The sequence below is a fragment of the Schistocerca nitens genome, chromosome 7 (genome assembly GCF_023898315.1).
Source record: "Schistocerca nitens isolate TAMUIC-IGC-003100 chromosome 7, iqSchNite1.1, whole genome shotgun sequence".
Taxonomy (NCBI): Eukaryota; Metazoa; Arthropoda; class Insecta; order Orthoptera; family Acrididae; genus Schistocerca; species Schistocerca nitens.
In genome coordinates, this window is record NC_064620.1 from 312840624 (window position 1) to 312868491 (window position 27868).

General features: G+C 41.3%; 1 protein-coding gene across 3 annotated transcripts in view; it reads right to left on the minus strand.

The window, feature by feature from the left end:
• Positions 1 to 27868, minus strand: part of LOC126194791 (flap endonuclease 1) — a 92451-nt gene that overhangs the window by 23743 nt on the left and 40840 nt on the right. For 2 of the 3 annotated variants that reach the window (XM_049933095.1, XM_049933097.1), the window contains exon 7: positions 8048 to 8236. In XM_049933095.1, coding sequence (XP_049789052.1) covers positions 8048 to 8236 — 189 coding nt within the window. Of the gene's footprint in view, positions 1 to 1506; positions 1602 to 8047; positions 8237 to 27868 lie in introns of all 3 variants that reach the window. The other variant, XM_049933096.1, reaches the window with a different exon arrangement.

Below are 27868 nucleotides of genomic sequence, written 5' to 3' on the forward strand. Positions count from 1 at the left end.
TACCTCTAAACGAAAGCCTAGAGTGCCTGTAAACCTCAAGCAGTTGGTTCTTGTTGGCGGTTTTGCTCCTATTTAGCAGATTTTGATTTTCTACAATGAAATGAAGTGAGGATTATCCATCACCTTTTTGATGCTAGCCTTTATAGTAAAAGACTTGGATCTTTCTCCCCTGAACTTTATTTGGTTTGTTAAAGTTAGTTCAAAACTTTGATTAATTTTGGATGAACATTGTTTGCTCTGAGAATTCTTAAAAGTGAGTCTATGGATATTATCATATGCTTCTTTAAAATACATGAATGATGCAAGGAACTGTTTATCTTTGTACTTTTAACATCTATTATTAGTTTCAGGCTGAGAATTTGCTCTGGAGAGCTTCTGTATGTGCAAAATTCTTCTTGGTATCCATAAATTTTCAGTGCCAGACTGTTTCTTGTCCCTATTGCAATTTATCTCCTTTTTAAAATATTGGATGGGTTATTTGAAAATCTACATCTGAATTAGATGTTAGTGGAAATTCATAATCAGATTTTCGAACTTTTTTCCAGATTTCTGCACAGACTATGTCTTCACTGCCGGCCTTGTAATTCTTAAGTCCAGTTATTGTGATTTCTACCCCCTTAAAGGTTCAAAAATGGTTCAAATGGCTCTGAGCACTATGGGACTCAACTGCTGAGGTCATAAGTCCCCTAGAACTTAGAACTACTTAAACCTAACTAACCTAAGAACAACACACACATCCATGCCCGAGGCAGGATTCGAACCTGCGACCGTAGCGGTCGCGCGGTTCCAGACTGTAGCGCCAGAACCGCTCGGCCACCAGCGGCCGGCTCTACCCCCTTAAAGGTTGGAAAGTGTATCATCATGGATGGTTACAGCAGGTATGTCAGTGCTTACTTTGAATGTTCCTGTGACTCATCTCAATGTGAAAGATTGCTGAAAACATACATGGGGATCTCTGTGTTTTCTTGTTTACTAGGGGCTAACTTTCGCAAATTCTCTCTCAGTATAGATGTTAAGAGTTTATATTTTGAAGATACCTGCTAAAAATTTTGTAAAAATTTCCCTGTTGCTTTTTCTGAAAATTCTGTTTTATCTTATCAAGGATGATTGTGAGATGTTTATGTATTGTTTGTCTTAAAATTTTATGAATTAAATGTTGTTATTTTTGTTCCAAATTTGATTCTTCTAACTTCTGAGCTAGATCATTTATCCACTCTTGTGTCTTCTATTCATCATCTGGTTGCATTCTTCATTTATGTTTCTGTGAGTTATCAGAGCTAATTCTTCTACAATGAGTTTTAATTTTGTGATAAATTCTTTTGATGTTTTATTGTTAATAGCTTCCTATATTTCACTACAGTATTCCCTTCTTATATCTGATTAATACACTGTGTATAATAATTAGCTGCTTCATCTTAAACAATATCCTTCACACAAAGCATCAGTCAACTATAAATTAAAGCATTGCAAGTGTTTCTCTTCCGAACATATTTTGTTGATACTGACCTACATAGGGAGAAACGATCAAGATGATAATATAAGGGAAATCAGAGCTCACGGAAACATATGGGTATTCGTTTTTTCCGCGTGCTGTATGAGATCTGAAAAACAGAAAATTATTGTGAATGTTGTTCGATGAACCCTCTGCCAGGCACTTAAATGTTATTTGCAGAGTATCCATGTAGATGTAGACGTATATGTTCTTACCTTATCAAGAATATAATGGGTCTTGTGTATATGACTGTGAAAAGAAAAGCCACAAATGAGGAGCAAAAATCCTTGAGAAATTTTGATAAGGGTGAAGGAAAATAAGATGAATCATATTAGTGACTAAATGCATGAAAATAACGTAACTGTACAGTGAATTGTGGTGTGTACACGCAATCTTTCTCACGCGATTTTAAAGGAACTGTCAGGTAGAAATGGCTGCATCTTATACCAATGTCTGTAGTTCTGTGAAGTCAGATCACAGAATAAATAAGGAAAAACAGAGGAAAATAGAAGTTGAAAATACCATAATACAGGCAATTGAATCACAAAGACTACTTTGGTATTGGCACCCAGAAAGAATGGATGATACAAGATTGCCAAAATGAGTACGGCAGTGGACACCAATGGAATATATACATACACCAATGTTTGCCTGCTTCATGGTAAGCTTCCTATCTTTTTCGTAAGTGCAACTGTGATATTTTGATGTTAAATAACCCCTCATACAAAATTAGAATAGTCTGTAATGAAAAACAGAAGTCACTATGAATTTGTGTGTGGTGCATGTTAGGTTATACATAACTGTGTATGACATGAACATAATTAATTATTCTTTGTATTTGCTACGTATGTATTTGTCTTCAATCTCAAGTGAACTGATTGTATGCAATGCACTCACTTTTGCTTGTGCACACAAATAAAACATGAGAATGAAATATTCATGACACCCCTTGTATCTCATAAACCTTTTTTGAGATATCAAACCAAGTTTCTAGCAAATGAAAGCCTGCAAAGAGGAGACTATTTTGCCATATGGTTAACATGGGAAATTTCCTATCTACTATGGTGTACAAGAACCTACAGCAGTTTTCAATAGAATAATGCAATTTTTAAGGGCCATCAATAGCTGGTGAAATGAGAATTCGTTGTGGGTTTACAACAGTATATGTGAAGAAATTACATATTTATTTTTATGCTGAAAATTAAGTTCTTCATAAATTATTGCCCTGTCTTGTCCTCAGCTGGTTGTTTAATAATCCACTACTTTAGGATTCGGCAGCTATTGCAACTGCATTAGCATGTTAGTTAGATGAAGCTTTGTAAACTCTGCTGTGTTTTGCTAATAGAAACAATACACCACAGCACCAAGAAAAACATGGGTGTTACTCAGAATTTGCCACTGATGCTTCTCTAAAAGAAAAAAGGTTAACAAGAAAGGCATAAATCAATCACTCTTTTTGTTCCAATTTCAGTAGTCACATATCCTGGTAAATAAAGTTTCACATTTTAACAAAATGGCAAAAACCCTCCTCCTGTGAAGCTAACAAATAAGGCTATAAGATGCAGAAAAAACTACTTTTTTACTCTGTAGTTACTTCAACATTGTGTGAGAAAGCTTGCTGAACAGCCAGCATGCACACAGCCGGTCACACTGTGTAGTGAACTGGTTGTCAACTGCACCAAAGTGGACAAAGAATGTTGCATTCATAATGGACAAAGTGCACAAAACAGCAGGCAACAGAAAACCAAGGTGGTCGCCGCTTCGGAGCAAAAGGTTGGCTTTGCCTAGCAAAGAGGACAAGAATACGTCTGTGTGCATGAGTCAATTTATTTTGCATGAGCTCTGTTCCAACACACACTGGAAAACTATATAAAACATATAGAGGGTGAAACCCATGGGCATCATATTTTCAAGTCAAGCTGCAGTGCTGGCATAGGGTAGTCAGGTGGTACAATGTAGCCATATAGGTATTTTGTATGTGTGTGGGGGTTTTACTCCTCAGATTATTTACATTTTCAAATTAATAATTTTTGAATTCAGGCTTTGACACGTTCAAAATAGAAGACAGGATATGTTTATATAGGCTAGTAGCCGTAATGACGTGTAAACACACAAAATTTTTCAGTCTTGGTCACATTTTATTGTTGCTGATTCTGATTGTGCATTTCGGCAAACTGTCATCATCAGATTTGTCAAGTGACAAAAAGTAAAACTATAAAAACGGTGCCAACCACCTCATGTACTTGAAAAAACCACATGAGCCACACTGTATAGCATGTCCCTTACCAGTCCCATCATCATGTCACTATGCCGGACACGCCATCTATGATCAAGCTGCCTATGGGCATAATAATCAGCAGAGTCTTGATCAGGTCCACCTCTATTCTGGCAGGAAAGCTCTATTTTACGGTTTGCTCAGTTGCAGTGAGAGTTCATGTTAACATAGGTGACAGCAGACCAGATTAAATACAGCTATTTTCTCACAGCATTAAATGTAGATATGGCTACAGAGATGCAAAATATTCTAGCTGTCCAGCTGAGGACCGATCAGTATGCGACGATCAAGAATGCTTTAACTACCCGCCTGTTGCAATCCAAGGCATATTTCAGAATATCTAGGTATCATGCCTACCATCTGATGCGCAGAAAATATTAACAGTACGCACCTTTGCCCAGACTGCAGATCACAGTTCAAAAGTTTATCTTACCACACAAACATTGCATCTGTAGGCCCACAGAAGGACAGCAACCCTATGGCAGCCCTCACATCTTAACAAGCACAAATTGCCAAGTTTATGGCCCAAGTAACCAATTTGATAACATCGTGTTCCTGTCACTACCCACAACAGGGCTGGTCGGCGAGGTGGTCCAATGAATTGCCATCGGCAGCAACGATCTTCTGGTACCACCAAAAGTTCAGCGCGGAAACATGAAAAATGCAACCCTCGTGTGAGATGAGAAACCTGTCGTGAAGTGAGTGATGATGGCGACTGGCTCTCTCAATGGCAATCGACACCTCTTTGTCAGAGAGATACACGAAGCAGTAGTTTTTAGTAGACACAGGAGCTGAAGTGTTAGTGTGTCTAGCTACTTGACTGGCACACCACAGCTGAGATGATTGCTGTCTTTTCACTGCCAATGGATCATCGATTCAAACTTACGGTCGTGTGATACTATTTCTCAATCTAGGTCTACGACACAAATTCGAGTGGCAGTTTATTGTGGCAGACATAAGACATCATCCTCAGAGCCAATTTCCTGTTGTATAAATGGTGTTTTACTAGACCTCTGGCATCACTGTCTCCTTGATACTACTACTAATTTAACCGGCCAAGGAAAACTATGATTTATCATTGGTAGTACAGTATGTACCATCACAGGAGAATTTCCATACTTAGTTCCCAGAACTTTCCTAAGCACACTAGTGTTAATGCCTATACAACGTATCATCTTCCATTATATACTCACTACCCCAGGACCTTCTATCCATGCAGAGCCTTGTCGATTAACACCTCAGAAGTTGAGGGTAGTGAAGCAAGAATTTTCACCAATGTTAGCACAAGGGATCAGTCAACACTCATGCAGTAGCTGGGCTGTGCCATTACATGTCGTGCCGAAGAAGAAAATGGATGGCATCTGTGCGGTGACTACCAAAAATTCAGTTTGAGAACAATTCCTGAGAGATATCCGCTGTGGCACACTGAAGATTTTGCACACAATATACATTTTACATGCATTTTTCTACCACTGACTTAGTATGTGTGCATAATCAGATACCTGTCACACCCGAAGATACAGCCAAATTGCTGTTATTACTCCATTCAGTCTCTGACGATATGAGAATGCCGTTCAAAATATGTAATGCTGCACAGATGTTTCCACGTCTTATGGATGAGATAATGTGCAACCTTTAATTTTGTTACATATATATCGAGAACATTTTGGTGAAATCATCTTCAGAATCAGATCACATGGAGCATTTGCATCAAACCTTCAACCACCTCAGTTTGCAGGGACTGATTATTAACACTTCATACTGTGTATTCAAAGTGATAGAGTTGCAATTCCTCAGATTCACCATCAATGCCCAAGGAATTCGAGCGCAGCAAGAGAAAGTTGAAGCCATAGTCAAATACCCGCGGTTGGTCATGATCTGGGAATTGTGAGAATTTCTAGGCGTAATAAATTTCTATCACCATTTTGAACAAAACTTTACATTGTTGACAACACCATTGAATGGCTAGCTGAGAGATGCTTCGAAACTGAATAATGAAATCTAATGGACTAGTGAAGCAGAAGCAGCTTGCACCAAATGAAAACCGGCAACATTGAAGCTATGCTGTTAGTGCATCCTATTGCTTAGGTCCCCTTCACTTTGATGGCAGACATGTCGGCATCAGCAACAGGCACCATACTACAACAGCAAATCGAGCAGTGTTGCCAGCCTCTCATGTTTTTCAGGCACAAATTTTTACCAACGGGGCAAGGCTGGTCGACATGCGATTGCAAGCTGAATGCTGTGTACACTGCCATAAAAAAGTTGCATCATATACTCAAAGGGCAGCAATTTACTTTGGTCACTGACCACAAGCTATTGATGTTTGTCTTTCTTCAGATGCCAGACAAGGCATCACCACGACATCAACGCCACCTAGATAATAACAGTTAATTTACTATGCATGTTATTCACATTTAGGGTGATACGAACATTCCAGAAGACGCACTCTCTCTTTTGTGTCAAAACACTTACAACTGCTAGCAACTAAGAGGCTGTCACTAAGTCACAATGGCTCAATCCATTAGTTACATGCATTACTGGAGCAACCAAGAAGCCTGCACCTCCAATGTGACCCACTTCCACTGGCGAACATATGGATGTACTATGACATTTCAACAGCAAAGACACGACTGCCTGTCCCTCTGCAGTTTTGACACTAAACCATTGCATCATTAAATGCATCATTGGTGCATCCAGGGATCTGCAGTAAGCTGAATCTCGGGAAGAACACTTTCATGTGGCCGGGGCCAGATCACAAGCTGAGCGCCAATGCACGACGTAACGGAGGAATGAAATTACTCAACATGCCAAAGCATTACATGGCACATTTCTACCACCTAATCAATGATCTGAGCACATCCATTCAGACATAATCAAGCTATTACTGTCATCTTAAGGTTTCACTTACCGACTTATGGTCATCAACTGCTTTTAGCATTGGCCAGAAGCTTTCCCTATGAGTAACATAATCTCTGAAACTCTGGCACCTCCATTCTTTTGAGGACAGATTGCCCAGTTTGATTTGCCTCTTCATTTTTACTGTGGATCAAGGCTGACAGTTTGAGCCGTATTTGTTTACATCACTTGCCACACTGATAGGCATGAAGTATATCTGCACTACAGCTTACCATCCAGCAGCCAATGGATTTGTAGGACAACTGCACCGGCAATTGAAGGCAGCATTAAGACGTTACAATTTGCAGTGCTGGAAGGGAGCATTACCCATTGTGCTTCTAGGCCTTCACGCATCCATCAAGGAAAATCTCCACGCTAGAGTAGCTGATCTTGTGTACGGCGAATCAATTCAACCGCCAGACAAATTCCACGAGCACAAATCTCCAAGCTGCAAGCACAAATCTGACAACTCTGTCCTGTCTCATTGTGAGGTCAACTCACTTGTTGTCCTTTTGTTTTCAAGGATCTAGCAATGTGTGACCAAGTCTTCGTCCCAGTATGATGCGATACATGAGCCACTCCAACCCCTGTATGATGAATTTACACAGTCCTCAGCACGGATGGAAAGATGTCTAAGATCGATATTATGGGTACCGTAATATAAATGATTAATACAATGTATCTCATCAAATAGTCATACTTGTACGAGCTGCAGGTGCGAACTGGCAACCACACAGTCACAACTCTTATGTTACGTCACGTTTGTTAAAATCTCATGAGAGCTGTATAGATGCACATGTATTAGTCCATGAGGTTTGTCATTTTAATGTTTGCTTAACACATTAACAAAAATGGTAATTATGCTTTTAATCCAATTTACCTTTTATTCATGTTTGGACTTATCTCTCATCTATAACAGAGTGCGCTGCCGTCGTGGCTTGAGAGTCACCTGATTGCGGTTGAATAATTTACCTTCCTACCGGTGACTGTCACCACCACTATGCACCTACACCTCATATGAGGAAGAGTTGTTTGAGGGTATACATCTCATAAGTATATTAAAGTATTTGGTACGTATTACTCATGTATATTACTGTATTTGTACCCTATTAATTGTAAATACTTCATATTTTGTGATCTATCGAAATGAAGTGCATCCTATGGACATTTTTCATTTCTCGAGAAAAATGTTCTTGTAATATGTGCAAAGAATTGTATAGCCCATGTATTTATGTTTTTACTTTTTATCTCATGAGAGATCCGATGATTGCAGTTAAATGAAACACATAATCAGAATCATAAATAATAATGTGTGAGCATGACGGAAAAATTGTGTTTCGCAAGTCCCTCACAAAACCAAGAGACAAGTGACATTTACATACCTTTCTTTTCTGCGAGGTATTGTTCGTACTGGGTAAAACTTTGAAGAATGTATCAAGACGACCTTGAGTTGTCCCTGACCGGCCCTTTGCCAGTTTTTTTGCACCGTTACGCACACGATCTTCATTGAATTGTTTGTCACCACACAAATATTTCACCAAACCTTCCTCATCTGGATCAGTCCATTTCAGCTGAAAAGTGGTAATTAATAAAGAAAAGCAAGTGGCACAAATTGTTACATTACAAAATTAACACAGGGAAAAAGTTTTAAATGAAGTATACTGCTGAACACCGATTTTCTTAGTAAGATATTTTGAAATGCATTGTATTCCTCATTTATTACTAACATGTGTCTGTATATGTGTGGATGGATATGTGTGTGTGTGTGTGCGAGTGTATACCCGTCCTTTTTTCCCCCTAAGGTAAGTCTTTCCGCTCCCGGGATTGGAATGACTCCTTACCCTCTCCCTTAAAACCCACATCCTTTCGTCTTTCCCTCTCCTTCCCTCTTTCCTGATGAGGCAACAGTTTGTTGCGAAAGCTTGAATTTTGTGTGTATGTTTGTGTTTGTTTGTGTGTCTATCGACGTGCCAGCGCTTTCGTTTGGTAAGTCACATCATCTTTGTTTTTAGATATATTTTTCCCACGTGGAATGTTTCCCTCTATTAATTTATAACAATGTATAAGGGTTGACATAAAAGAAACTTCTGAGGCTGTCAATTTGCAGTTTAATGTTCAATTAGTGCTGAAGTAGGATCTATTTGGGTCTACACACACGTGCATTCATTTCTTTGCATACATTTTTGCATGTTGTTTTCTGTGAAGTCATGCAGATGCTCTGCCATTTTTGTCTCCCAGTGGGGTGCAACAACATGGCTGTAGTAAACTGTTGTCCCATTAACACTGATTAGACAGATTTTTATGAAACTAGGAACAGTACAAAGGTTGAAAAACAGTTGTACACTAATTGGTTACAAACTCTTTCTTGTTTTGGAGAGGGGGGTTGGTATGATGACTTTTTATATAGTTTACTTGACTATTTCTAAGAGTTTTGTATTTTGTACTACACAACTCATTTGACTACTATTTGGTGAGGCTTCTCAGTGTCCAAGAAATCACAGGTCCACGGTATTCTATAACAGCTCCTCCCACTATTGCAGCCAGTCAGTTACCCTGGAAACTGACTATCTGTCATATAGCTGTTACCAGCTTCAGCAAGGTGCATGCCGAGATTTCTGCCATTACTGTTCTTCCCCGCAGATTTCTAATACCTCTAAGAAAACCCTTACTTATTTGAATAAATTTGTGCTACAGCGTTTCTTTCTTAATATTCCAAGCACTGGTTTTTCCCAAAAGAAAATCATACCATATTATATTATTACTGACTGGCCAGTGCACTTCCATACCACCTGATTGGAATTTCTGCACACTAACAAATATATCAATGACTTCAGTTTATCTTTTACATACTGCTGCATACGTTCCATGACCTGTCAATATATCTTTCTCCTGGTAGATTGCTTGTATTTTAACTAAACACTTGTTGCACAACTGAGAAAATCTGTAAACTCTCCTTTCCATTGTTGTGTCCAAAGAACATTGCCATTATTACAGGAGCCTTGATATTCCCTATTTGACACAAGTTGCTCCCTGGTTTCATACACCTTGCTTCTTTAACTAATACTCCGAGTGGCTCTGGAGTTCAGCAGTAAACTGTCACGCTATTTATTCACAGGTCTTGGGTTCAATACCTGGTCACTGCTAGGATTATTATCTGTCATATTACTTCTTTCACCTCTAGTACTAATAGTGAAAAATGTCAGGTAGCACATTGGTTTGGAGTCCATGTAGGCCCTCGTGTAACTGGCTGAAAATGGCAGTTTGAACATAATGAAGGAAAGCAACAGCATATCACTTCCAGTGGGACCATGCATTTTAAGTCACTGTGATGTTCAAACCAACCTTCACATTGACCTCAGCTTTAGCTTACAGTGCCCTCCAACTAAACTTCTAGGTTTCTTGGCAAGATTCCTAGAAAATAAATATCAGGGATAGATGTACCGGGTTGCAGAAGACTGAACTGTGACTCAGACCATTTTGTGATGAAATCAGACTTCAGGGAGAAACTGTCATTAGCAAATGGCAACAGAATAAAAAAGAAGATTAACTAGAAAACTGACAAACTGAAAATCTCTGATGAAGTAAAAAAATACCAAGTAACACAAAGCAGAAAGATGAGCAGTGAAGAGATTGCAGGAGTAGATGAAAGATGGAGAAGGATTGGAAAAGCCTTTAAAGATGTTTGTTGTTGTGGTCTTCAGTCCTGAGACTGGTTTGATGCAGCTCTCCATGCTACTCTATCCTGTGCAAGCCTCTTCATCTCCCAGTACCTACTGCAACCTACATCCTTCTGAATCTGCTTAGTGTATTCATCTCTTGGTCTCCCTCTACGATTTTTACCCTCCACGCTGCAATCCAATGCTAAATTTGTGATCCCTTGATGCCTCAAAACATGTCCTACCAACCGATCCCTTCTTCTAGTCAAGTTGTGCCACAAACTTCTCTTCTCCCCAATCCTATTCAATACCTCCTCATTAGTTACGTGATCTACCCACCTTATCTTCAGCATTCTTCTGTAGCACCACATTTCGAAAGCTTCTATTCTCTTCTTGTCCAAACTGGTTATCGTCCATGTTTCACTTCCATACATGGCTACACTCCATACAAATACTTTCAGAAACGACTTCCTGACACTTAAATCTATACTCGCTGTTAACAAATTTCTCTTTGTCAGAAACGATTTCCTTGCCATTGCCAGTCTACATTTTATATCCTCTCTACTTCGACCATCATCAGTTATTTTACTCCCTAAATAGCAAAACTCCTTTACTACTTTAAGTGTCTCATTTCCTAATCTAATCCCCTCAGCATCACCCGATTTAATTTGACTACATTCCATTATCCTCGTTTTGCTTTTGTTGATGTTCATCTTATATCCTCCTTTCAAGATACTGTCCATTCCGTTCAACTGCTCTTCCAAGTCCTTTGCTGTCTCTGACAGAATTACAATGTCATCGGCGAACCTCAAAGTTTTTACTTCTTCTCCATGAATTTTAATACCTACTCCGAACTTTTCTTTTGTTTCCTTTACTGCTTGCTCAATATACAGATTGAATAACATTGGGGAGAGGCTACAACCCTGTCTCACTCCTTTCCCAACCACTGCTTCCCTTTCATGCCCCTCGACTCTTATAACTGCCATCTGGTTTCTGTACAAATTGTAAATAGCCTTTTGCTCCCTTTATTTTACCCCTGCCACCTTCAGAATTTGAAAGAGAGTATTCCAGTTAACGTTGTCAAAAGCTTTCTCTAAGTCTACAAATGCTAGAAACGTAGGTTTGCCTTTTCTTAATCTTTCTTCTAAGATAAGTCGTAAGGTTAGTATTGCCTCACGTGTTCCAACATTTCTATGGAATCCAAACTGATCTTCCCCCGAGGTCCGCTTCTACCAGTTTTTCCATTAGTCTGTAAAGAATTCACGTTAGTATTTTGCATCCGTGACTTATTAAACTGATAGTTCGGTAATTTTCACATCTGTCAACACCTGCTTTCTTTGGTATTGGAATTATTATATTCTTCTTGAAGTCTGTGGGTATTTCGCCTGTCTCATACATCTTGCTCACCAGATGGTAGAGTTTTGTCAGGACTGGCTCTCCCAAGGCTGTCCGTAGTTCTAATGGAATGTTGTCTACTCCCGGGGCCTTGTTTCAACTCAGGTCTTTCAGTGCTCTGTCAAACTCTTCACGCAGTATCTTATCTCCCATTTCATCTTCATCTACATCCTCTTCCATTTCCATAATACTGTCCTCAAGTACATCGCCCTTGTATAAACCCTCTGTATACTCCTTCCACCTTTCTGCCTTCCCTTCTTTGCTTAGAACTGGGTTGCCATCTGAGCTCTTGATATTCATACAAGTGGTTCTCTTCTCTCCAAAGGTCTCTAATTTTCCTGTAGGCAGTATCTATCTTACCCCTAGTGAGACAAGCCTCTACATCCTTACATTTGTCCTCTAGCCATCCCTGCTTAGCCATTTTGCACTTTCTGTCGATCTCATTTTTGAGACGTTTGTATTCCCTTTTGCCTGCTTCATTTACTGCATTTTTATATTTTCTCCTTTCATCAATTAAATTCAATATTTCTTCTGTTACCCAAGGATTTCTATTAGCCCTCGTCTTTTTACCTACTTGATCCTCTGCTGCCTTCACTACTTCATCCCTCAGAGCTACCCATTCTTCTTCTACTGTATTTCTTTCCCCCATTCCTGTCAATTGTTCCCTTATGGTCTCCCTGAAACTCTCTACAACCTCTGGTTCTTTCAGTTTATCCAGGTCCCATCTCCTTAAATTCCCACCTTTTTGCAGTTTCTTCAGTTTCAATCTGCAGTTCATAACCAATAGATTGTGGTCAGAATCCACATCTGCCCCTGGAAATGTCTTACAATTTAAAACCTGGTTCCTAAATCTCTGTCTTACCATTATATAATCTATCTGAAACCTTTTAGTATCTCCAGGGTTCTTCCAGGTATACAACCTTCTTTTATGATTCTTGAACCAAGTGTTAGCTATGATTAAGTTATGCTCTGTGCAAAATTCTACAAGGCGGCTTCCTCTTTCATTTCTTCCCCCCAATCCATATTCACCTACTATGTTTCCTTCTCTCCCTTTTCCTACTGACGAATTCCAGTCACCCATGACTATTAAATTTTTGTCTCCCTTCACTACCTGAATAATTTCTTTTATCTCATCATACATTTCACCAATTTCTTCATCATCTGCAGAGCTAGTTGGCATATAAACTTGTACTACTGTAGTAGGCAAACCTACTCCTGCATTACCCCTATTTGATTTTGTATTTATAACCCTGTAATCACCTCACCAAAAGTCTTGTTCCTCCTGCCACCGAACTTCACTAATTCCCACTATATCTAACTTTAACCTATCCATTTCCCTTTTTAAATTTTCTAACCTACCTGCCCGATTAAGGGATCTGACATTCCATGCTCCGATCCGTAGAACGCCAGTTTTCTTTCTCCTGATAACGACGTCCTCTTGAGTAGTCCCCACCCAGAGATCCGAATGGGGGACTATTTTACCTCCGGAATATTTTACCCAAGAGGACGCCATCATTATTTAATCATACAGTAAAGCTGCATGTCCTTGGGAAAAATTACGGCTGTAGTTTCCCCTTGCTTTCAGCCGTTCGCAGTACCAGCACAGCAAGGCCGTTTTGGTTAATGTTACAAGGCCAGATCAGTCAATCATCCAGACTGTTGCCCCTGCAACTACTGAAAAAGGCTGCTGCCCCTCTTCAGGAACCACATGTTTGTCTGGCCTCTCAACAGATACCCCTCCGTTGTGGTTGCACCTACGGTACGGCCATCTGTATCGCTGAGGCACGCAAGCCTCCCCACCAACGGCAAGGTCCATGGTTCATGGGGGAAGCTTTAAAGATGCTGAAGAAGAAATAATAGGCATAAGAAGGAACAGAATAACCCAGGAATGAACTGACAAGAATTGCATGTCAGCAATAGTGGAAAAGATCCGGGCAAGAAAAAAAGTGCCGCAGAGAGAAACTAGAAATAATTTGGAACAATATAGAGAATTAAGGAGAAGAGCTAACAAAGGGACAGAGTAAAATAAGAAATTTATACCATGCTGTAGGCAAAATATAGAGCAGATCCCAGCCAAAATTATGGCATGCTCCAGTAAAGATGGGAAAATGATAAGAGAGGAAGAACAGATAGTAGGAGGACAAACAGGTTATTTCACAGATACACTAAATACAAGGCAAGAAGAAGAAGAAGAAGAAGAAGAAGAAGAAGAAGAGAGAGCTGCACAAGAGGAAAGAGTGGAGCTGGAAGTAGACAATGATGCCAACAAGGCAAGAAAGCCAAAACTACAAGGGGTCACCCAGGGTGTGCACAAGACGAAACACAACCGAACCCCTAGGGAAGACAGCATACTTCCTGAATTAATAACAGCTGGTGAAGAGGGAAACAAACTATGCCAGACAAATGGAAAACTGGAATAATAATTGCCATTTATAAGAAAGGGGATAGAACAGCATGTGAAAAACCTAACACTGAAAACTATAGAGGTGTAACATTCTTAACCACAGCTTATAAGATCTTCAGAAGTATACTAAACAAAAGGATAGAGAAGTGCACAGAAGACATGCTAGGGGAATATCAGTGTGGCTTTTGACCAGACAGAGGAACAACTGATCAAATATTTGTGATAAGACAAATGATGAAAAAGTTCTATGAATATGATATAGATCTGCATTTCCTATTCAATGACTTCAAACTAGCCTCTGACAGCACAAACCAGCAAGTACTATACAGAGTACTGGAAGAAGTTGGTGTACGAGGGGGACCCAAAAAGAAACCGGATTGTTGTCATAAAAAAATTATTGATGAACCTTTTTACAAAATTATTTCAATCACCTTCAAAATACTCTCCATTACATGTGATGCACTTGTCAAGTCTCTTTTCCCACTGTTGGAAGCATGTTTGGAACTCTTCAAGTTTGATATTGTCCAGTGCCCTTTGCGAAGCTGTTTTTACCGCCTCCACACCGTCATAACGCTCTCCTTTTAGCATTTTTTTCATTCGTGGATATAGGAAAAAGTCACACGGGGCTAGGTCCGGCGAATACGGAGCGTGGGGAACGACACAGCACCTCTGAGATGCCAAATAGTAGGTCACTCGTAAGGCTGTGTGTGCTGGAGCGTTGTTGTGATGCAGAAACCAGTCACCTGATCGCCAAAGTTCCAGGCATTTCCTCCTCACATCCTCTCGCAGACACCTTAAAACTTCCAAGTAAAAGTGCTGGTTAACAGTCTGGCCAGGGGGTACAAACTCCCGATGCACAATTCCACGAACATCAAAAAAGACAATGATCATCGTCTTCACATTTGACCTCACTTGCCTTGCTTTTTTTGGTCTGGGTCATACTCATAACACCAACTCTCATCCCCTGTAATGACTTTGTTCAAGAAGTTTGGATCATGTGCAATCTCTGTTTTCAAGTCCTGACACACATTCGTGCGGATGGTTTTTTGCTCCTGTGTGAGACGGCATGGAACAAATTTAACAGCAACACGTCTCATGTGCGAATCCTTACTCAAAATCCGATGACACGAGCTCCAACTGATTCTTGTCTCTGCTGAAATTTGGTCGATCATTTGGCGACGATCCTCGTTGATCTTTTGGCGGACCTTTTCAATGTTCTCCTCATTCCGTGATGTTGAAGGGCGTCCAGAACGAGCTTGGTCTTCAACACATATCACACCACGTTTAAAACACCCCAACCACTCGAAAACCTGTGTGCGGCTCATAGTGTCATCCTGGAATGCTTTCTGAAGCATTTGGTGTGTCTCCATTGCAGTTTTTTTAAGCAGGAAACCAAATTTCACACACACTCTTTGTTCTTTTAAAGTTGCCATTACAACTTTGCAGAGGTAACCTGCCAACAGTCAGAGAAACACAATGCCCACACTTGCACATTCAGCTCTGCACTAACGCCGTCTGCACAGCTGTTTCACGAAGGTCTCTACTAACACCATCTATCGTAAGAACCCTGCACTACATCTACGAGTGGCAGCGCCTTCGGAGTCCGGTTTCTTTTGGCTCAAATGGTTCAAATGGCTCTGAGCACTATGGGACTCAACTGCTGTGGTCATAAGTCCCCTAGAACTTAGAACTACTTAAACCTAACTAACCTAAGGACAGCACACAACGCCCAGCCATCACGAGGCAGAGAAAATCCCTGACCCCGCCGGGAATCGAACCCGGGAGGTTTCTTTTGCGTCCCCCCTCGTATGTGCTTAAGTAATAGGATTAATCAGAGCGACAATGACAGAGACAAGAGCAAAAGAACAAGTGAAAGCTTTGGCTTTGATAAAGGTGTGAAGCAAAGTGATAGTATCTCTACTGCACTATTCAATATAGCCTTGCAGAGTTTGTTAAACAAAATCAACAAAAGAGGCACCATATTTATGAAAACTATGTGCATATACTGATGACATTCTTATAGAAGGAAGAAATATCAATACACTTCCAGAAACATACTGGCCAATGGAAACAGAAGCATTAAGAACTGGCCTCATAGTAAATGAAGAAAATATATTGTAATATCACAATCTGAGGCAAGAAGAACCCATAAAGAACCTAAGCATCAAAGGAGAATGCTTTAAAGGAGTGTCTTCTTTTAACTACTTGGGAGCTGTAATAACAAATGATAACAGCATTTGAAAGGCAATAAGAGAAAGAATACAAGCAGGAAACAGAGCCTATTTTGCAGATATGCAACTTTTCACAAATAGCCTTGTTACAAGAAAAACAAAAATACTCTGATCATGTGATAAACATTCAGGGTGTCCTCCTCCAGCCCCCCACCCCTCAATCTCATTTGACATGCCTGTTCCTCGCGATGTGTCTGAACTGCAGTCAGTACTAGGCAAGATGACGTACTACATTTGGTTCATACCGAATGCTGCTCAGATCGTGGCTCCATTGCATCACTTGCATCAGGAAAATGTGCCTTTCATGTCGACCAAAGAGTGTGCATTTCAGAAACTCAAAAATGCCTTGATCAGTGACAGATGTTTAGCGCATTTTTACCCTGCCAAGCCAGTAGTTCTGCAAGTCGATGCTTCTTCCTACAGAATAAGCCCTGTGCTTTCGTGCAGAATTGGTGCACAAGACAGATCTATTGCTTTTGTGCCAAAGTTGTTAACTCAAACCCAGTGCCGTTATTCTCGAACAGAAAAAAAGAGGCTCTGGCTATTGTGTATGGTGTGACTCAATTCCATCAAGTATGGTTGCAAGTTCTTTTTACTGACAGATCACAAGCCTTTGCAGTTCCTGTTTCAACATTCAAAGCCGGTTCCTACACACATTGTTAAAAAAAATTGCAACATTGGGCTTTGTTCCTTTCGCAATATCAGTTCGAAATTGTGTACAGACCTGTGGCAAAGCAGATGCCCTATCTCGCCTTACAAATGGCCCAGACTCTGATTTTGATATATCTGCCGCATCCTGCTGCCAAATCAATGTGCAGAGCTCTGAATTCCTGGAATCTCTTTCCTTTCACTACAGAAAAATTGCACAAGCCATGGAAGCAAACACAGATCTCTTGGGGAATTGTTTGCACTATACAGTTAGTGTGATGGCAGGGCATGGATACCCATATTGAACAGATGACATCACAGTGTTACGCATGTGTGAAAAACCAATTTGCTCTGCCACAGGCATTCTCAGCTTGGCCTAAGACTCAATCCACATGGCAATGAGTGCACATAAACTTTGCAGGACCACTTTGGAACATTCACTGGCTCATAGTGGTAGACTCCATATTTTGCATAGAAGGTTTGCCAGAAGTACTTGTGTCAGACAACGGACCATAGTTCACTTCACGTATTTTTGAACAGTTTTGTGAATGAAATGGCATTCGACATCAAACAAGTGCTCCGTTTCACCCCCAGTTCAATAGCAAAGCAGAACATTTCATAACCACTTTTAAACAACAGATGGCCAAGCTTGGCACCACCCAGACACAGGACCAAGTGCTGCAACTCTTTCTTGCATCCTATCGCTCCCACCCACGAGACGGACCATCACCGGTGGAACTTCTGTATGGATGCGGCCATCAGATGCTGCTACACTTGCTACACCCACTACAGCTGCCAGTGGCATCAACGGTTGTGTTATTTGACCTGATAATAACTGGCAATCAACTCAGCTGAACTAATGTACCTTCCTTGATAGAATTTCGTTAACAAGTCATCAATAGATATAGGTCTGTCTCTATATGTTTGCTTAAAGTATAACACTAGCTACCATTTTCTGATTTCCTTATATACTGCTGTTCTTAAACTTTTGGGAACTGAGTAAGATTTGCAAAAAAAGGCTTCATAGTCGACATTTGCTCCAGGTTTTTCAGAAAATACGCTCCTTTATTTCATTAAGATCATATGAAAATCTCTTGTTCTTCAGTTAATAGGTCAGATACCTGAGAGTTAATCTTTATTTGTTCCCAATACCCTTGCAGATTATCTGTTTCTTTATCATAATCCACTAACAGAGCTGTGGCAACTAGTAATAAATCCCTATTAGTTAATAATTTACTTATTTTAAATGGTGTAATGTGATTAGAGCCTTCCTTGGTCCAGTATAACATGATCATAAACTAAGTTTTACTTTTATATTTTAATAATTAGTCGAGGCCAAACAGTACCTGTAGGTTCACATGGGGCACTATTAACACAGTCCACATAAATTCAACAGCTCGTATCTCTAATGACAGCCGAGTTTCCTCTTTAAGTTGTTTTCCTTTACTACCTGCTATTCCTACAATCTATGCTCCTGTTACTGGTAATGCGGGACACTTATTCCTATTTATAAGAGTGAGCAGGTATTCGTGTGAAATTTTGCTTCCTAGATCTATATAAATATCTACGTTTATATGTGATACCTTTGCCTCAATCACTGGTTTTAATTGCTCTTCCTCTTCTTATATTACCTTCTTGTGATAACCATTCTCTTGTAGGTATTGAATGAGTGAATTCAATTAATTGTTCATTGTACAGGCCTACAATAGTTTTGATAAATCCTAGACATTGGCCCATGTCCCAAGATGTGATACTAGTATTGGATAATTATTTGTACCTGTACTTTAGTTGACATCCTGCTTTACCAGTGTCGATGGTGTTTGGGTCACTGATTATAAAAACGTGTGAATTATTCCTTTCACTATTACAGTAGAACTTACTCAAAACAGAAGTGCCTGGGACTAAAATAATTTTCCAGATTCAACAGGTTTCCGGATTACACAAAACTCATTGGGCTACGTAAAATTTGTCAAGTATCAGGCACAAAAGTACAGCAATAATTTATAATTATGCATATACTGTATTTATGTGCCTTGATTCCAGCATAGTAAATGTTCATTTACTGTATATTGGACAACAGAACACTTGACTATTACACGAATTGATAAATAACATGGCATTTCTATATTTTTACTCAAACTTTAAATTCGTTTATTATTGTATGTACATACATATTATTACCATGTTTATTTGCTTTCCATTTCACTTTTTTCACCACATATCAAGGAGGGAAACTTGTTTTAATTCCATGTTCAAAATTGTTTTTTATAGTCAATTTTTTGCACCATACAATAGTTCCAACTTGGGAGAATTTGTGTGTGCTGCAAATTGCATAACATTGTTTCTGCGTGCAATGGCTTCTTCAGGCATGTTAATTTTTCTAGGGATATATCTTGCTCCTGCTCCTCCTCCTCCTCTTCTTCTTCTTCTTTTTCTTCTTCTTCTTCGTTTCTTCTTCATCATCCTCTGTGTTGCAGATTTCTTTTAGATTTGTTGCTGAAGTGAAAGTGGGGTGAGTTGAAAGAAAGTCATCACTTTGAATGTAATCATCTGCACTACATGAAATGTTTCACATTTTCATTAATTCAGCAATTGCTGTTGCATTTTCTTGAGTTTCGATGGCCAAACAAGCATCTTGTTCTTAACGCACTTTTGGCTTCTTCAACACTTAAGAATAAGAAATTGTATCAGTAATCACCTATAAGGACACCTGAATGTGTAAATAACCCCCTAGTCCATGGGTTGTGTGAGGCAGGTTTAACCTGGAGGGAACCAAGCCAATTTCACGTTTGATAATGTTACTTTCGGGTGACAGGTTGCATTGTCTAGAAAAAGAGAACTTGGCGATTTCATTTCTTCGTTTTTGGCATTGAAAGAGCACAGCCATTCTTCCATAAGACCACTCATCATCCACACCTTTTTATTGCTTCGCCATGTGAATGGAATGTTACTGACGTTTATGTTTTTGAAACAACGCAGTTGTGCTGCCTTTCCAATCGCCAGTGGCTTCTCTATTTCACATAACACGTTTCCACACAGCAGTACAGTGAGTCTTTCCTTGGACATTTTTCTATTGGTGCACTTTTCACTTCAAATTGCTAGCAATTTTGAAGACAGCATGTAATAAAGCAGTCCCATTTCATCGGCACTGAACACATTTTTTGGGTCATAATTCAAAATGAAGTTGGACAGTATTGTCTTCCATTCTGTTGCTACACTTTCCTGCACATCCTTTGCTTCCCCACACACTTCATTCAACACGATGTTGTGCCTAGCTTTGAAACTGTCCAGCCATCCTGTGGATGCCTTAACTCCATAGTTGCAAGTTCTTTAGCAACTTTCAGAGCCTCACTGTGCAACATGGGTCCAGACAAAGGTAAGATTTTTGCCCGCGCACTTACAGATCATCGCACGCTATTTTATTAATTTCTTTATTTCCGGTCTTCTTTGCCTTTCTTTACATCTGCCCATTCCCTTTCATCCAAATCTTATCCTTGTTTCTTAAAGTCTCATAAATTTGTTTGTCCACCCCTGGTAGCTGAGTGGTCAGCACGACAAAATGTCATACCTAACAGCCCGGGTTTGAATCGCGGCTGGGGCGGAGATTTTCTCCACACAGGGACTGGGTGTTGTGTTGTCCTTACCACCATCATTTCATCCTCATCAACATGCAAGTCACTGAAGTGGCATCAACTCTAAAAGACTTGCACCAGGCGACCAGTCTACCCGACAAGAGGTCCTAGCCACATGACATTTCCATTTACAATTTCTGTTTTACAGCATTTGAAACACAACATAATTTTGCACACAGAGAGTTTGTCTTTCTCACTGGCCTTGATTACATTAATCTTTTCGTTAAGTGTTAACAACACATACCGTTTATTTGACATCATGTTACTGTATCTCTTAAAGTGCTACTAGTCAACTGAAACTGGCAGAAAATAATGACCTTGCTGGGTAAAACCATTGTTTAATGGAACAATACCCACCTCTTTCACTGCACACACTGCAGCAGTGTGTTGGTAGAGGCGCAACAATGTTCCTGTATGCACCGATGTGCGTCAATAATGAGGAAAACGAGAGAGCGCTGACGAATGAACCATTTGCTTTGATGTACTGTACTGACATTGAGCGTAACTTATACGTTGTTTCACAGAGCAGCGCAGTTTTTGGTCCACACCAGCAGCACCGCACTGCGCTGAACATCTTTTCTTGGATTTGCGCTGTTTAACAGAGGTGTCCAAAGTAATGTCGTGGTGGAGTCGTGAATAACTAATGAACTGTAATACAGTAGTATTGTATAGGCTTTTTCCGCGTTATACAATAAATTATTAAGTAGACTATGTGATCAAAAGTATCTGGACTCCCCCAAAAACATATGTTTACCATATTAGGTGCATTGTGCTATCAGCTACTGCCATGTACTCCATATCAGTGACCTCAGTAGTAATTAGACCTCATGAGAGAGCAGAATGGGGCACCCACGGAACTCATGGATTTCGAATGTGGTCAGGTGGTTCGGTGACACTTGTGCCATATGCCTGTAAGTTAAATTTCCACACTCCTAAACATTCCTAGATCCCCTGTTTCCATTGTGATAGCGAAGTGGAAATGTGAAGGGACGTGTACAGCACAAAAGCGTACAGGCCGATCTCATCTGTTGCCTGACAGATTTCGCCGACAGTTGAAGAGGGTCATAATGTGTAATAAGCAGACATCTATCCAGACCATCCCACAGGAATTCCAAATTGCTTCAGAATCCACTGCAAGTACTATGACAGTAAGGTGGGACGTGAGAAAACTAGGACTTCATGGTTGCGCGGCTGCTCATAAGCCACACATCACGCCGGTAAATGACTAACGATGCCTCTCTCGGTGTAAGAAGTGTAAACATTGGGCAGTTGAACAGTGGAAAAATGTATGGAGTGATGAATCACAGTACACAATGTGGCGATCCGATGGCAGGGTGTGAGTATGGCGAATGCCCGGTTAACATCATCTGCCAGTGTCTTTAGTGCCAGCAGTAAAATTTGGGGATGGTGGTGTTATGATGTGGTCAGGTTTTTCATGGAGGGGGCTTGCACCCCTTGTTGTTTTGCATGGCACTAACACACCAAAGGTCTACACCAATGATTTAAGCACCTTTTGCTTCCCACTGTTGAAGAGCAATTCAGGGATGGCGACTGCATCTTTCAACACGATTGAGCACCTGTTCATAATGCACGGCCTGTGGCGGAGTGGTTACATGACAATATCATCCCTGTAATGGACTGGCCAGCACAGAGTCCTGGCCTGAACCCTACAGAACACCTTGGGGATGTTTTGGAACTCCGACTTCATACCAGGCCTCACTGACCAACATCGATACCTCTCCTCAGTGCAGCACTCCGTGAAAAATGGGCTGCCATTTCCCAACAAACCTCCCAGCACCTGCTTTAATGTATGCCTGCGAGAGTGGAAGCTGTCATCAAGACTAAAGGTGGGCAAACACCATATTGAATTCCAGCATTACCGATGGGAGGGCGTCACAAACTTTTAAGTCATATTCAGCCAGATGTCTGGATACTTTTGATCATATAGTGTATGTTCTAAGCTTTGCTTTCCCTTTCTGCATTAGGCACATTCCACTTGTACAAAAAATCAGCTTACAGAAGCGCACTGAATGCGTCGGGACTGAAACACTTGTACGGTTTGGGCAGATTTCCGAATTATACATGTGCCGATTTGAGCAAGTTTTACTGTATTTCTCTTCCTATTGCAATCATTATTTGGTCTCCTATCTATACAACAAAAATTACTTTCTTTTTCTTCCTGGAAAATTTAGATATGTAACGTTCCACCTCGTTTCCTGCATTCAGATTTTCTGCATGATTAAAATCACCCCTCTTTCTTTATTCGGGGTATCGAAACCTACAAATACCAATAACTGTTCTGTATTAGTCCACCCGCTATATATTTCTTTACTGGCAAAATAAGGCAATCTCCTTACCAGCATTTGAACCAAATTTTTTCATCTAGTGGGTTATCTAAATACTAAATACTTAGATCTAGTCAGATGCCACTCAATGTGCTTCTTATATGTACCCCATGAACCATTATGGTACTTAGGATCTAATAAGTGTAGCATAAGTTTTTCTTGTGAACCAATATTTTCTCTTACATTTCTCCTGAAAGTCTTCCCACGATTTAAATTCCTCTGAATGAGCTATTCTCCATTCTGCTGCATCAGCTAATAAATGTCCTAGCCCAATTTTTTTATTTTATTTTTTTAAGTAGCATTCCATTTCTGAAGCATAGATCGAGAAAATACTCTTAAGAAATATGTCAGGCGTACTTCTCCTTCTGGCTTAAACTTTGGAAATTGCTTAGCACAACTAACTGCCGGCCGCGGTGGTCTAGCAGTTCTAGGCGCTCAGTCCGGAACCGCGCGACTGCTACGGTCGCAGGTTCGAATCCTGCCTCGGGCATGGATGTGTGTGATGTCCTTAGGTTAGTTAGGTTTAAGTAGTTCTAAGTTCTAGGGGACTGATGACCACAGATGTTAAGTCCCATAGTGCTCAGAGCCATTTGAACCATTTTTGAACCACAACTAACTCTGTTTCCTATTTGTAGTTTTTCTAATAATTTTGGTGATAATCCTATGTTAGATGTAGCTATTTTCCATCCAAGTTCATGTTCAGTGTCTTCTAATTCTTTCCACAACTTCTGGACCTCACTCTTATTACATATATATAACAATGCTCAACTATTTTCATTTTGAACTCCTGAGGTAAGCTACCTGAGGTTTCTTCTTTTTTTGTGGCTAAGTCAGCTAATTTTTTTAATTACTTGGAGATAGCTCCCCTAGTTTATCTGCTTGACTTTTGCTGTTTTGAGATAGTTCCCCTACTTTTTCTAATGCTTTAAGTTTATCTAGAATTTCCACTAATATTGTGCTATCCATGCTTCTGGTTGTGATGGACATGCAATCCAAACTATCATACAACTTAAAACTTATATCATTTCAAAAACCTTCGTCATTTATCAATGTATTTACACCCAAAGTTATTCAGCACTGACTGAACAATTAGTTCCAATTAAATAACTACACACACACACACACACACCAGCATCAGCAGGGTGCCACAGCAACTGGTATGGCAAATTAGGTAAGCTGTACAGTGTATCGCCTCCAGAATGTGTGTGTGTGTGTGTGTGTGTGTGTGTGTGTGTGTGTGTTCTTGGGACATAAATCATGAGAAGGTAAGCCAACTGCAGACAAGATTTTCGGTAAGCAGTTTCAATGATGCTGTGATGGCTTTCAAGGGCAACACTTCATCACTTTGCAGTTGGTGGCAATGCAGCAGACTACAGCAGTGGCTACCCAACAACTGTCCGAGACTGTGCCACACAGACACACACACACACACACACACACACACACACACACACACACACACGATGACTGCCTTTGGTCACTGCAGTCAGACTGTGGACAGCAACTGCACCTGATGGGAGCAGCAATCTACTGAGGATAAGGAGGAGTAGCACTTTATGAGCAGGGTTGGTGTAGTGCTGCTTGTGGGAGTGTGCAGGGACGATGTGGAGACAGGGTAGGTATGCTAAGTGCAGTTGAGTGGTTTGGGATTGAGAGGGAGGGGAGGAGGGGGGGGGGGAGGGGAAGAGAGCGGAAGGAAGATAAACGGAGAATGGGGAAAAAACTAGTCGGTGCACTGGTCGAATAGAAAGCTGTGTAGTACTGTAGAGAGCAGAGATGGGGATGGGTAGATGGGGACAGGGATTAGCAAAGACTGAGGCCAGGGGGTCACAGAAATGTAGGATAGTTGCCTATCTGCACAATTCAGAAAATCTGCATTGGTAGGAAGGAACTAGATGCGACAGGCTGTCAAGCAATAATTGAAGTGAAGTATTTTGTGTTGCGCAGCATGTCTCGCAACAGGGTGGTCCAGCTGCCTCTGATAGAAAAAAAGTGTTTCCACTGTAGGGACCAAGAGAAGGAGAGGAAGTCTTCTGATAAATCCAGCACGACTGCATTTGAGCGTGGGGCGAAAGGTAAACAGCTGGACCACCCAGTTGCTGAACGTTCTGCCCAACATGATAGGCTTCACTTTAATGACTGCTTGACAGCCTGCACAATCTGGATTCTTCCTACTAGCACCAGCTTTTCTGAATCGTGCAAAAACACTTTTGGCTTGTTTCAACTTTGGTGGCACCAGCTGCACCGGTATTGAGGCTAGGTGTCGATGCTATGCATAGGTTTTTGTGGGGTTTTAATGATGCTGATTATAAAAAATGTGTTTCAAAATGAGTATCAGGGTTTTAAGGCTTCATAGGCCCACAGCTTGTGGTCTTGTGGTAGCGTTCTTGCTTACCGCACATGGGGTCCCGGGTTTGATTACAGGCGGGGTCAAGAATTTTCCCTGCCTTGAGATGACTTGGCGTTGGTGTGTCGTTTTCTTCATCATCATCATCATCATCATCATCATCATCATCTGTCCCCATTATGGTCAGAGGAAGGCAATGGCAAACCACCTCCGCTAGGACCTTGTCTAGTTGGCAGCGCGGGTCTCCCACATTGCCCCTACGCTCCTCGGAGTATTGGACATCATCATCATCATCATCATCATCATCATCATCATCATCATCACCATTTATTAGATTCACCTTGCTTTATTTACAATTCTATCAAATGAAGGAGTAACTCAAACAGCTTTGTTTGTATACCTGCACTGCTTCCTGCATCTTCTGTTACAAAGTGCTAGTAGCAAAGATGCAAACTAATGAACAGAAAGCTTTTTGTGTTTCAGTTCGCAAGGTCTGAATCTATTGTTACATTGAAACATACACTCCTGGAAATTGAAATAAGAACACCGTGAATTCATTGTCCCAGGAAGGGGAAACTTTATTGACACATTCCTGGGGTCAGATACATCACATGATCACACTGACAGAACCACAGGCACATAGACACAGGCAACAGAGCATGCACAATGTCGGCACTAGTACAGTGTATATCCACCTTTCGCAGCAATGCAGTCTGCTATTCTTCCATGGAGACGATTGTAGAGATGCTGGATGTAGTCCTGTGGAACGGCTTGCCATGCCATTTCCACCTGGCGCCTCAGTTGGACCAGCGTTCGTGCTGGACGTGCAGACCGCGTGAGACGACGCTTCATCCAGTCCCAAACATGCTCAATGGGGGACAGATCCGGAGATCTTGCTGGCCAGGGTAGTTGACTTACACCTTCTAGAGCACGTTGGGTGGCACGGGATACAGGCAGACGTGCACTGTCCTGTTGGAACAGCAAGTTCCCTTGCCAGTCTAGGAATGGTAGAACGATGGGTTCGATGACGGTTTGGATGTACCGTGCACTATTCAGTGTCCGCTCGACGATCACCAGTGGTGTACGGCCAGTGTAGGAGATCGCTCCCCACACCATGATGCTGGGTGTTGACCCTGTGTGCCTCGGTCGTATGCAGTCCTGATTGTGGCGCTCACCTGCACGGCGCCAAACACGCATACGACCATCATTGGCACCAAGGCAGAAGCGACTCTCATCGCTGAAGACGACACGTCTCCATTCGTCCCTCCATTCACGCCTGTCGCGACACCACTGGAGGCGGGCTGCACGATGTTGGGGCGTGAGCGGAAGACGGCCGAACGGTGTGCGGGACCGTAGCCCAGCTTCATGGAGACGGTTGCGAATGGTCCTCGCCGATACCCCAGGAGCAACAGTGTCCCTAATTTGCTGGGAAGTGGCGGTGCGGACCCCTACGGCACTGCGTAGGATCCGACGGTCTTGGCGTGCATCCGTGCGTCGCTGCGGTCCGGTCCCAGGTCGACGGGCACGTGCACATTCCGCCGACCACTGGCGACAACATCGATGTACTGTGGAGACCTCACGCCCCACGTGTTGAGCAATTCGGCGGTACGTCCACCCGGCCTCCCGCATGCCCACTATACGCCCTCGCTCAAAGTCCGTCAACTCGTCAACTGCACATACGGTTCACGTCCATGCTGTCGCGGCATGCTACCAGTGTTAAAGACTGCGATGGAGCTCCGTATGCCACAGCAAACTGGCTGACACTGACGGCGGCGGTGCACAAATGCTGCGCAGCTAGCGCCATTCGACGGCCAACACCGCAGTTCCTGGTGTGTCCGCTGTGCCGTGCGTGTGATCATTGCTTGTAAAGCCCTCTCGCCGTGTCCGGAGCAAGTATGGTGGGTCTGACACACCGGTGTCAATGTGTTCTTTTTTCCATTTCCAGGAGTGTATGTTCCATTGTAATCTTGCAAGTGGTAATATCTGTACATGGTATCAATAGTTTGAAGATACCGGCTATCTTTGCAAAGAGAAGAATATGGGATGATAAAGGGTAACTGGAGGCGTTGAATGAGTGACAGAGTGTTCCATGAATAGCCCCAAGAAATAAGATTGGAAGACTAGTCATGAATTAGCAATTCTAGTGATGTCTGTGTGGAGACTTATTAGTTTCTCCATGTTGGATGATGCTAATTCTACATCTGTTGTTCAATTAATGAAATCTGCTCTATTGCTTAATCAGAACTTTATTGAGTCCACTTAACCAATTTCAGACCATTTTATCAAGTCTAGTTTACACTGTGACACTATGTTGCATGCAACTTGTTGCTGAAACTAAACACTCTTCACTTGTTTCAACTTGTTGACACCAGCTACACTGGTTTTAAGGTTAGAGGTGTCAGTAGTGTGTTAACAAACTGAAGTATAAAGTGGGGAAGGGAGGAAATTGGTCACTTTTTGGGTGCTCTGCTATGGAAAGGTTGTAGGATTTTAATGATGCTGATTACAAAAACTAGGAGTGAGGTGTTGTTGCATTTGTGGCCGT